This window comes from Channa argus, chromosome 17 (assembly GCF_033026475.1).
Source record: "Channa argus isolate prfri chromosome 17, Channa argus male v1.0, whole genome shotgun sequence".
In the NCBI taxonomy this organism is placed as follows: domain Eukaryota; kingdom Metazoa; phylum Chordata; class Actinopteri; order Anabantiformes; family Channidae; genus Channa; species Channa argus.
Window position 1 is genome coordinate 19,498,563 of NC_090213.1, and position 12,608 is coordinate 19,511,170.

At 38.1% G+C, this 12,608-nt stretch overlaps 1 protein-coding gene across 1 annotated transcript; it reads right to left on the reverse strand.

The window, feature by feature from the left end:
- Window positions 1-358: 358 nt before the first annotated feature.
- On the reverse strand, window positions 359-10,668 carry cfap206 (cilia and flagella associated protein 206). The gene is made up of 12 exons (XM_067481461.1): window positions 10,512-10,668; window positions 9,222-9,305; window positions 8,808-8,898; window positions 8,307-8,495; window positions 7,377-7,544; window positions 7,064-7,278; window positions 6,787-6,906; window positions 6,435-6,633; window positions 5,900-6,040; window positions 4,642-4,835; window positions 4,341-4,484; window positions 359-1,283 (listed from the first exon to the last, which is right to left on the reverse strand). The coding sequence occupies exons 1-12, from the start codon at window positions 10,617-10,619 to the stop codon at window positions 1,047-1,049; spliced, it is 1,890 nt and encodes a 629-aa protein (XP_067337562.1). The 5' UTR covers window positions 10,620-10,668; the 3' UTR covers window positions 359-1,046.
- Between the last annotated feature and the right edge of the window lie 1,940 nt (window positions 10,669-12,608).

A 12,608-nucleotide genomic window follows, 5' to 3' on the forward strand; every position in this document is an offset into this window, starting at 1 on the left:
GAGCTGTTGGTGATTGGACGCTGCATCTGATCTGAACTTACACCAGTTGATTACTGATGTACACTGATAACAGAACCTATTTAACTTTCCTGAGGCCTTTATTTAATTTGCTTTCCGATTCACCATCTCACTGTTAACTGTTGATCTGACTCAACTTTCTGTATTTAATAGATTTTTCTCTTCAAGATCTGTTATTTGCTTTTATCATTACTATAAGGAGAGTGGGATGTTGTTCTGCAATAAGTACATTTTATTTGTCTTACATATGAGGCTGAGAAAACCTGTGCTTGGGTAGAAATTCAGTTGGGTGTGATATAATTAACATTCATCTAAAACATTTAATAAATAATTCATCTTCAAAACCTTGAACTATAAAACAGAATACTAATAAATACAGGTGCACATAATCAGCATTTAAAAACGTGTTGCAAGTATTTAAGTGATCATCTGCATGCAGCCTATGAACAGTGAATATTTACACTTTGTTTGAAATGGAGCACAGTAAAAATACAGAATGCAGTTTTCTAAAAATAAATTTTCCAGCTTTAGAGACACAACTGAGGGAAACGATGGTGCTTACAGGAAACTTGGGATGCATCTAATGATTTCCTTCCAAACCAGCTTCCTGCAAACTTATAGTAAAGTATGTGCCACATGGGAACAAATCTCTTCCTGTGGATTGTTCTTGCAGGAGACAGTGTATTTGTAAACATTTGTTTAAACACGTCTCTAATGAACAAACAAATAGTCACATCCAGACTTATAGTCTAACAATAATTTTTGAAGGCTACAGGAATTTCCAGGAATCTTAGAATGACTTAAGAACTCCTAAAAGTGAAAATCTTACAGGATTCCTGACTGGGCTTTGGAATTTATAGCAGAAACATAAACTTTACTCATTTCCAATGGCTAATTTGAAAAATCTCTGAATGTAATAGCTGTCTACATACTGTCTATAATAATGTATGCGAGAAACACTTTACAGTCCTTTACTGTCCTTTATTAAGAAACACAACAGCAAAACAAATAAAATCAAAAGCATTACATTAACTTTTAATAGATTGTTCATCCACAGATCTGGTTAGTTTTGTTTTGACCAAGTGTCCATCTCTTTGTCCCCTCAGACCTGCCAGGTACACCTGGGGCTTCGGCACATTGCTCTCGCCGTCTCTCTTGCTTTGACAGGCAGCATCCTTGGGCAGCCAGGTCTGAGTGACATTCTCCCTTCTCATGTGGCTAAGATCAGTCTGCGCTGAGCATGTCACTTTGGTCATAAGATCAGCCTGGAATTTTAAAACACAAAACATTTATTTATCATTAAATAAACCAAAGATCTTCCCATCAATTCAATTCAACTTTATTTATATAGCGCCAATTCACAACAAAGTCATCTCAGGGCACTTTACAGAATAAAGTCAAGACTATAAAGATGTATAGAGAAAACCCTGCTTTGACAGGTTGGGGTGAGTGGAAAGTGAAGAGAGAAAAGAAAGAGAGCTACAAAAGCAACAACAAAACATCAGGCAGGTTGGTAGGACCAGTAGCTGCACGCTGGAAGACACACAGCTTCAAAGCCCGGGGACACCTAAAGAGAGGGACAGAGAGAGGGAGACAGAGAAGGAGAAAGACAACTACGGGGGAAAACACACAGAGTTAATTTCATACAGTGGTGACAATTGTGGTGTGAGAGGAGAGGAGAGAGGGAGAGGAGCAGGGGGGCATAACATAACCATAACTAAGTATTAGATTTATTAAAGAAGGTTTTAAGCCTAGACTTAAAAGTGGGGTCTGCTTCCCGAATCTGAACTGGGAGCTGGTTCCAGAGGAGAGGAGCTTGATAGCTAAAGGCTCTACCTCCCATTCTACTTTTGGAAATTCTGGGAACCAGAAGTAGGCCTGCATTCTGAGAGCGAAGTGGTCTACTGGGATGATATGGTGCTATGAGGTCTTCTATATATGATGGAGCCTGACCATTCAGAGCTTTATATGTAAGAAGCAGGGTTTTAAATTCTATTCTAAATTTAATGGGAAGCCAATGGAGAGAAGCTAGTGAAGGTGAAATATGATCTCTCTTGCTAGTTCCAGTCAGCACTCTTGCTGCAGCATTTTGGATTAATTGCAGGCTCTTTAGGGAGTTACTGGGGCATCCTGAAAGTAGGGAATTACAGTAGTCCAACCTAGAGGTAACAAATGCATGGAACAGTTTTTCGGCATCACTTTGAGACAGGATGCTCCTAATTTTGGCAAGGTTCTGTAGGTGGAAGAAGGATGTTCTAGAGATTTGTTTTATATGTGAGTTAAAGGACAAATCCTGGTCAAAAGTAACTCCAAGGTTCCTTGCAGTAATACTGGAGGCCAGACTTATGCCATCTAAAGTAAGAGATTTTTAAGTAGTGGTTTAATTACAGCTACCTTATAGGCCTGTGGTACATAGTCTGTTTCTAAAGATAGATTGATGATATCTAATATGAATGTATCTATTAAGGGTAAAGCTTCCTTGAGCAGCTTAGTTGGAATAGGGTCTAGCAGACAGGTTGTTGGTTTAGATGAGGTAATAATTGAAGTTAGCTCAGAGAGATCTATGGGTAAAAAGCAGTCTAACAGGGATTGAGGCCTTATCGATGATTCTAGCACTGTTGTACATGAAGATCTATCTGTAATATTTGGGGGGAGGATCCGGTGAATTCTTTCTCTAATAGCTACAATTTTATTCATAAAGAAAGTCATGAAGTCATTGCTGCTCAGAGTTAAGGGAAAACTAGGCTCAACATAACTATGGCTCTTAGTCAGTCTGGCTACAGTGCTGAACAGAAACTGGGGGTTGTTTTTGTTTCATTCTATTCATGATGAATAATATGCTGTTCTGGCATCACAGAGAGTTATTTTGTACATTTTTAAACAGTTTTCCTGGATAAATGAGATTTTTCTAAATTTCTGAAACGCCACTTCCTTTCTAACTTTCATGTTGCCTGTTTTAAGTTGCGTGTTTGTGAACTATACCATGGAGATCGCCTCTGCTGATTTACTGCCTTCTTTTTCAGAGGGGCAACACTATCGAGTATTGTACGTAAGGAGGCTGAAAAATGTTCAACAAGATAACCAACTTCTGCAGGACTGACATTAAGGTGGCTACTTTCCATTGTATTAACATATGGCGAAGCAAATGATGAAAGAATCATTTCTTTAAATTGGTTAATAGCTTTTTCACTTAAGCATCTGCTATAGTGGAATTTTTCCCTAACTGCTGTATAGTCCGTTATTGTAAATTCAAATGTTATAAAAAAATGGTCAGACAGAAGAGAGTTGTGCGGAAATATTGTTAAATTATCAATTCCATACGTAAGAACAAGGTCTAACGTGTGACTAAAACAGTGAGTGGGTTTATTTACATTTTGGGAAAAACCAATTGAATCTAATAATGAATTAAATGCATGGTTGAGCCAGTTACTGTCAGCATCTACATGAATGTTAAAGTCACCCAATATAATGACTTTATCTGTACTAAGCACTAAATTAGATAGAAAATCAGAAAATTCAATCAAAAACTCTGAATAAGGGACTGGAGGACGGTACACGATAACAAATAATAGTGGTTTTTGAGTTTTCCAGTTTGGGTGTGAAAAATGAGTTATAACTATGTTTAGGTCTGGGGTTTATTGATAAGCTACAATAGAAGATTGCTGCTACTCCTCCACCTCGGCCTGTGCTTCTAGGAACATGATAATTAATATGACTTGGGGGGGTTTGACTCATTTAAACTGACATATTCTTCCTGCTGCAACCAAGTTTCAGTGAGACAAAATAAATCGAATTGATGATCGTTTATTAAGTCATTTACTAACAGAGATTTAGAAGAGAGAGATCTGATATTTAATAATCCACATTTAATAGTTTTGGGGTTTTGTTCTGTAAGAGGAGTAGTCTTAACTTTTATTAGGTTATCAAAACAAAACCTCCTGTTGTTTTTAGTTTATGTAATTTAGTTGGTCGGGGAACAGACACAGTCTCTATAGGTATGTGGGAGTTGTGGGGGGGGTGACGGTTGTAAGGACACTGCAGAGAGGCGTGGATTGATTGATTGAGTCTGGATTGTCATTCTTTTGGTTGTCTAATAAAACCAGCCATATTTCTGGATAAGAAAGCTGCACAATCTAAAGTGGTGCAGCAGATCCGAAACAAATCATGCCAGTAATAAATCTACATATGTTGTGATTATGTCTCAAAAACAGTCTACCAGGAAATTGAGCTTTGCATGTACGTGATACGGAAACAAAGCTTCTCAAAACTACATAGTGACTCAGGACATATGAAAAAAGTCTCGGTTAGTTTATTCTGCTCACCAGTTTTAGAGCTTTTCTTCGCAGCTCCCACTCATTCCACTCATAAGATTTGTCAATGTTGGTTTCCACTGGGTGGATGTCAGTCTGTGTGCCGCTTTCACACTTTATGATCGGCTTTACCAGTAAAGTCTCTCCTGGCTGCATCTGCAATACCACAAGACAGATGTCTCTAATGAAATGAGTCCTGAACAAGATAGCAGTGATATATGTTAAGTACCAGTCATCTAAATTGTGCATTCTGTGTGGTAAAGCAGTGGCTTGAAGCACATGAACCTGGAAGGATGTGGAGTAGGCTGCTCACCTCAGCGTATGGACTGTCGCTGGAAAACTGTTGGTGAAGTTTGAGGAGCTGAATGAGCTCAGGAGAGATCTTGACTTTTTCTGCCACCTTTGAAATGTAGGTGTCTGGACTGGAGGCAAATTCCAAGGCAGCTTTTTTAGAGCTAAAAACATAAAGCTTCTCTTTATGTTTCAGAACTCCAATGTGTGGATTACCTGCAAAACACGTTTGAAACATTAAGACCAGTAAAAACGGACAGATGTGTGGTAGAGAGGGTCTGGTTTCATGCAACAGGCTCTTTGTTTTTTGCAGCTTTCAGTCACACTTCATTAAAATGGAGAATTAGTCCCATCGGAGTGAAAAGGGAAGGAGTTGATGTCTTTTAGAATCTTGTTCTCCTGTGAGGGCAACACTGACAGACAGTGCAATGCCAACAGCAGTGCTGGCCTTGTCCTGGAGTGTAGGGGCAAACCAAAGGTCGGCACTTATACAGCACTTTTATACCGTAGTGCTCGAAGCACTTTACTCTGCTTCTCCTACACCCATTTGCACTCACAATCACACACACACTCACACACACAGACCTCCTGTACAGCTGGCCTGCACTCACAGAACTGAGCTCATGGACACGGGTGGCTATAAACTTCTACTTTCTGTTATGCTGCTTCACACTGAAACAGTGCGGTTGTTCAGAAATTTGATTAGTGTCTCCTGGAAACTGGTCTTTTCCCCAGTTGGAAGTATCTGATAAGCACCAATCGTTGGAAAACAACAGGACATAGCCAGCAGACACTGGAGGAGTTATAAATTCTTTGTTTAAGATGTCATTCATTAACATGTTTGCCTTTACACTGTATTACATTTAGTAATTCGGCAGAGGCTTTTATCCAAAGTGATTAACACAAGTGAGTCAAGCAAAATATCTAATTCAAGGAAAAGGCATTAAAGCAAAGTGCTTTGAGAAGAAATGTTTGTGTTCCATGAGACAAAAGTGTTTAAAATGTTTGAGGGTATAGGAAGTTGCAGAACAGTTATGTCTTGGACAGTTTGTTATGAACACTGGGAGTGAGGCTGCTGAGCGTAAAGTGTTTGGTAACTCATTCCACCACCACTGACCACTGAGAACTCTGGGGTTTTGCCATTCGTTGGCAGAGCACAGTTCGTACACACTTCAAGCAACTTTTTTTTAAGCATGCTGAGGTCATGATCCATGTGCCTGAATATCACAAACAAGGAACATCGAAACGCCTTCCCTGATATCTTATTGTCGCATCAGTACCTGGAAGTAGAAGCCCGTCTCTGTTCACTAGAGTGTAGCCGCAGACTCCATTATACTGTAGTGGCAGATCATGAAAAGCAGCCGTTGTTTCAGGCAGGAGCCACTCCTGTGTCGTCATATCAGCTAGAACGATACGCTCATCTGTAAAGAAGAAAAATAGCTGGAATGAACAGTGTCCACAGGTCTAAACTTATTTCATTTCAAATTTCATACATTTTCATACTATTTTTATTGAAATTTAAGGCCAAAGATGTGATGGAAATACACAACAATGTTAAAATATAACAAGTAAACACACTGATGTCAATTCAAAATTAAGAGTAATGTAAAATGAGGATTGGTTTGCTTTGTAAGCATTTCCACTGACTTTTTAAGACAAGATAAGACTTTTTAAGGATCTGTAGACACCCTGTTTAATCTCAGCATCTAGTTCAGAGAATGTGGTTATTGAGTCTATTTTCTTCTGAGAAGAAAAATATGGATTTAATTACTTCAGAGGTGGGAAACGTGTATCTGCTCTTGGCATCAGCCCTACCTGAAGATTCAGTCATTCTCTGTTCATCTGACTTCACCACTGATGCCCCCAGCAGGACGTCCAAGTACGCTTCAGAGAAAATCTTAGCCTGAGAGATGAGGTGGGGCTGTAGATTGAGCCTGATGTTATTGAGGATGTTCAGCAGCTCAGCCTCATCCTGAAGTCCAGACCATACCTTTGATGTGGCCTTGAACAGTGGCTGAAAACAAAAATGAATTAATATTTTCCCAGGGTAAGTAAATGAAAGCAAACTCTAATTGTGTTTGCCAAAATTGTGAACTCTTCTTTTTATATATGATACAACAGATCTTAATAAGAGTGGCCACATAATAGCAGTGATCAAGACACTTACAAAAACCTTTCCAGTGGGTACGGCTCTCCTGGACTGCACTGTTTCTTTCAGCTGCTTTAACTGTGATGACAGCTCTGTCTTCAGGATTTCAACATTCTTGACACATAAACATGCATCAGCCTGGTGGAAAAGCGAGAGCCCAAAATTATTGTGGCTTACATTTGAGTCCGAATTCACCTGTCTGCAAAACTGGGCGTTCATTATACCAAAAACATAGGACAGCTCAGGATAATTCCACAGTAAAACCGAATAGAATTACCAGCTACTGGAACCTCACCTGTAACATTTTGAGAAAAACCTCATGCTGCCTGACGTTGCAGAGAGCCTGTTTGAGCAGGACAATGGGCACATCGCTTTCTCCACGCTGACTGTCAGGCTCTGTTAGCTTCTCTAGAACAGCTGTGTATTTCCACGCTAAACTCTGAGATACCCTCAGCTCACTTTCTATGCTTTCAGTGATGACTGGAAGAGCTTCGTCAAAAAATTTGGGCACTGCAGAGAGAATGTCAAAGAACAATCGCAATTATCAAATGGTAATCATTAGTGAAGAGGGTAACCTAGTTGTGATCATGGGCTGTAGTTTGTGGTACTGAGTTCATGGAGGTCAATCTCCTCTTGTCCCTTTTCACTCGCTTTGTTGAATAGTCGGATCCCTGTGACAAGCATGGTGAGGTCTCTGAGTTGCTGCTCCTTATCCTTCTTTATGAGCACCATGAAGACCCCAAGTTCAGTCTTAGGGAAGACGCTCTGCAGAGCAGCTGGAATAGAAAGTAATGAAGAGTCAGGATAAACTTCACTCATCACCAATAATCATTTACTACATCTTTATAGCAATGTGTACTGATCAAAAGTATGCGGCGGCTGATTCCCTCTTTAAGCCAAAGAGTTATTGTGAGGTCTAAGTGATGAACACATGCACGGATAATTATAATCCAATATCATATACTTCAAGTACTTTTGTCCTTTTACCAGAGTCTGTCAATCTTTAGTAAAGTCATATATTTTAGCATTTTTCTGTGTTGTTTTTAGTCCATTTGCGTTATTTCAGTCATTTTGTGGATGTAGTTGGTCATTTTGAGTTCAAATTTAGTCATTTTGTGTCCATTTCCAGTAAAGTTGTGTCTTATTTAGGATGTTTGCGCCTGTTTATTGGTCTTTTCTAGACTTTTTTGCATCTCCTTCTGGTAAGTTAGTATCTTTGAACTGATACCCTTCAAACACTCCTGGTCACACTAATGAGTAAAAACTAGAAGAGAAATAATCTTTGGTTAAAAGCAACTCTACATTTTAACAATGGACACCTCATTTACCAACTGTGAAGCAGCCTGAGATTTGAAGCTAACGGACGAGTTGAACTGTATAGTTCACTAGAACAAATCAGACACAGCTCATATTGTTTGCGGCAGCAGAACATCATTTGTGAGTTGTTGGGTGGCATTGCCATTTTTATCCAAGCACGTGGAATTCTGCAGCATTAATTTTACAGTTTGTTACGGTCAAAGAACAAGTTAGTGGGAAACCTGTAGCCTCTTGCACAGTGGTGATGTCTGTAGGTGAGCCCATGCTGGAGCGTAGCAGGATGTAAGTGATGATTTTACGGTACAAAGAGTCTAGTTCCTCGCATGTCTTCACCCTGCTGTCAGTGATTTCTCTGCTCACTGTGCTCAGCCTGGACTCTACCATCTGGTGGATTTCCTCCAGAAGCTCACCTGAACAAACACACAAAGTACTTGCTTGGTCGGGATTTTAAAAACAGATTTTTTGGTAGTAGTCAAGTATTTTCACTATGTTGTGACATTATACACACTTTGTTATTTTAAAAAGGCAGAATAATCAATCATCAAATCCGTGTTACACAGACACATGGCAGGCCCTTACTGAGGAACGCCTGTGTATGATAAATGAATGTATTGGGAAATACATTCATGTAAACAGTCAAATAATTTAATAAGTGTCATAAGAATGCATGCAGTGTAGGTATTAGGCAGAAAAAAAGAAGATATGTAGTTTTTATTACTTACATCGAGAAGTGTAATTCATATCAAAATAAACTTGCATTTTGATTGTGTCAAGTGATGGGCTGCCGTTTTCCATAAGTTTATCCACACAGAGCTGTAAGACATTTTGGAGATGAAGATTTAAAAAGAAGGCTGTAGCTTTCATTAGCTACACTAAGATCATATACTCATTTTCAGCAGTTTGGAATGTTATCAACCTGAACTGAGTTTACAGCCTCCACTGAAAAAAATTACATACTGGCTAAACTAAACCATTTCAAATATAACCACTTATAGACAAAATAAATACAGAAATTACAACATTGGAATTTTTCTGCCAAAATGTAATCCAGTTTAGAGAGATCTAATTACATTTTTTTACAAAGCAGAATGACATGGAAGGGATGGGTGGTGTTAATCTTTAATACGGTAACTTACCTCCTCAAGTTTGTGGACATCTTGTTTGGTCAGTGTCCGATCAACGTTAAACCCATTTCTTGGGTCCAACACAACAGCCCTCACCTGAAGTAAAAACAAAATGAGAGGTTTTCAAGATGTTTAAGAGTCATCAAGGGGAAAAGAGCCAAAATGACTGTTTTGTAGCTTAATGTGCAACACATTATAGTTCAACTGGTCTTTACACATGTGGGAAGTTTTAAAAGCAGCTATATAGTTAGTATGTGTATGAACTTGTTTGTAAACTGCTTAATAAAACTGGGATCCACACGATCATCATCATCACCTTCTTGGCACTGCAGAATTCTTCTCTTGCAAATATGGTAATATTTTTCATTGTTTTTTTTTTTTTGGTTCTTTTAAAACAGTTATTATTTTATCTAATGACCCAATATTATTGTAGATAAAGGTCTCAAACAAAAGGAAAACAAGTTTAAAGCTGATTATTTAAAAATGATTTGCAAAATTTTGAATCTGCAATGTGCCTGTGAGAAACCCACTGCACAAAAGTTTTCAATCAGCAATCAGAGTTTATCTATCTATAAAAGATGGTCCTCTGTGAATGTCTGGATCAAAGTCAAGACAACACATTCAGTGTGATGTCGATGAAAACCTGGAGCCTAATGGGCAGGAATGAACACACTAAATGTTAACTATTATGATTTGTGGAAATGTCCACTAATATGTTTCATATGGTTTATTTATCTTTTTTTGAAATGCGATGCAGTAAAATTCAGTAGAAAATAGTTTCTGATTTGGGGTAAAAGTGTATTATTTTCTAATTGAAAGAGACATACAGTCCAAAGCCTTTGTGGTACCGCATGTTTGAATTGGTCAAAGACCGTTTACGGATGCAGAAAGAGCTGCGCACATAAATGGACAAAGAAAACTGAGCGGTTCATCTCTAAAATAATTGGTGCAGCAGGGTTTGTTAATTTTAGTAAAATCACCATGAAATATTGAGAGAATCGTACATGTATTTAGTTGTCCCGTGTATAACTGCTGATTGAAGAATGTATTGATTTGACCACAGGTTGTGTTGATTGAGAGAAAAGTTTATTATTATTATTATTATCATTGCCAGTGTCATACTATTTCATATGATTTTGTGCAGTCATCTTATATGTTGACCTGCGTATTAACTGTTCTGAAACTTGTGGCCAGAGTAGACAGAAGCTGTAACATCGTAAAGTAGCTAGTTAACCTCCGATAACTAGCGTCGATTATATAAGATCGTTAAAAGAAGACAGCTGGTTAACATTAGGTACTGACCATAAAAGCCGCAAGGGTGTCCGAGACAACATTCTCTCTCATAGCACACTTATATACTATTTCGCGGATAATCTTTTTAATCACGCTTTCTGCGTAAGCCCGAGACATTTTCACCGACAGAAAGTAGCGAACTGGTCCTCGTGAAAGGCTGGCAGCTTGTTGCTAACCGGTTGCCACAGTAACGTCATCAACAGCATTGCTAAGTAACTTAAAAAAAAAAAAAACTTTATTTGAACTTTATAGACACAATGAGCAGCGAAGATTACAAGACGTTTCTTTATTTTGTTTTACTTTTAAGGAAAGACTATAGTTATTGTTGTAAATTGAAGGCTGCATGTCCCTCAATGTTGTTTTTTCAAATTCAATGCAACTCTATTCATATAACGCCAGTTCACAACAAAGTCCTCTCAAGGCACTGTGAGAGATGTATAGGGAAAACCCAACAAATCCCCCTTGAACAAGCCCTAGGCAACAGTTGGGGCAACCGTCTGGGCTGAGTGGAAAGTGCAGAGAGAAAAGAAAAGAGCAGCAAAAAGCAACAAGATATCGGACAGATTCTTAGGACCAGTAGCTGCACACTGGAAAACACACAGCTTCAAAGCTTGGGGACACCTGCAGAAAGGGACAGAAAGAGGGAGACAGAGAAGGAGAAAGACAAACTACTGGAGAAAGAAGAATTTAATGTGATACAGTGGTGATAAATGTATAGAGAGAAGAGAGAAGAAATGAACTCAACAGTCTAAACCTCCAGCATCATAACTAAGAGCTAGTTCAGGTTGACAGAGCAGCTGTAACTATAATCTTTATCAGAGAGGGTGTCTGCATTCTGGGATCGAAGTGGTCTACTGGGATGATGCGTGTATTGTGCTATGAGGTCTTCTATATATGATGGAGCCTGATCGTTCACAGCTGTATATGCAAGAAGCAGGGTTTTAAATTCTATTCTAGATTTTATGGGAAGCCAATGGAGAGAAGCTAGTGAAGGTGAAATATGATCTAAATTAATTAAATTAATTGCAGGCACCTTAGGGAGTTACTGGGGCATCCTGAAAGTAGGGAATTACAGTAATCCAACCTATAAGAAATATTCTTGAATTAATGAATTTAGTGTCTCAAAAATTCAAGTCATAGATAAATACATTTTCCAGAACTTTTTAAAAAGAATCAAAATTAACAATCCCATTTTTTTGTGTTTGTTTATTAATTTACTCATTGTTTTAGGCCCTGCAATTTCGTTTTATAACTTTGTGTTGAACTACGCAGTTTCTGAAATCCCTCCCTGTTCACTCTTTCACTGTTCCCTATGTAATGTACACTAAGTAGATTACTCAATAGTGAGCAATCAACTGAGATTTTGGACACCGTTTTGTCGCAGAAAAGTCACCAGATATTGCTTGAGATGCATCTAATTTTCATATCCATGACATCATGATGTATATGCTGTATTTAACAAAAAAAAAAAAAAGTTACATGTAAATTAATTCACTCTCTACATAGTTATATACATATTAGGTATTAAGCTGATAGCCCATCAAAATGCTTCTAAATCTACTTGGATCAAGTTTTTTTATTTAGACTAATGTCATCATTAATAGACTGAATCCTAACAATAGTATTAACTCATGTGCCTAAACTGTGAGAAAATAAAACTTACCTGCTGACAGACTAAAGGGGTCAAAGCAACAATCAAAATAAAGTGTAACTACTTTAAGAAAAGTTCTTAAAGCCTTAAAAGTCAATAGATTCTTCATTAGTCACTTTAAAAAAAAAAATTAACTTCACACAAGTCTTCTAGAGACTGAAATAAATCATGGTATTTTACTTTGAAAGGGATTTTCAATTCCATGCTTACATATTCCATCCGGTAAGTTCCCTTTATCAAATCCAGGTATTCTTCTCTGTCCAGCCTGTTACCATGAGGTACCACAGACTTTAATAATATTCAGGTTTTAAATGTCATTTAAAATGTCTGTGCCAACTCCCTCATGGTAGTAGGCAGGAAAGAGAATAACTGGACAGCCATGGAGAAACTGAACAGTTGTGTTCAGTTGCTCAGTTAACAGAAACATAGAACCGGAAAAACAAACAACAACAACA

Coding starts and splice junctions, on each gene's coding strand:
- cfap206 (XM_067481461.1), bottom strand. CDS start 10,619: ATGTCTCGGGCTTACGCAGAAAGCGTGATTAAAAAGATTATCCGCGAA. Junction 8,899..9,221: donor ATGTCCACAAACTTGAGGAG/GTAAGTTACCGT, acceptor AATGTCTTACAG/CTCTGTGTGGATAAACTTAT. Junction 7,545..8,306: donor CACTGTGCAAGAGGCTACAG/GTTTCCCACTAA, acceptor TTTCTATTCCAG/CTGCTCTGCAGAGCGTCTTC.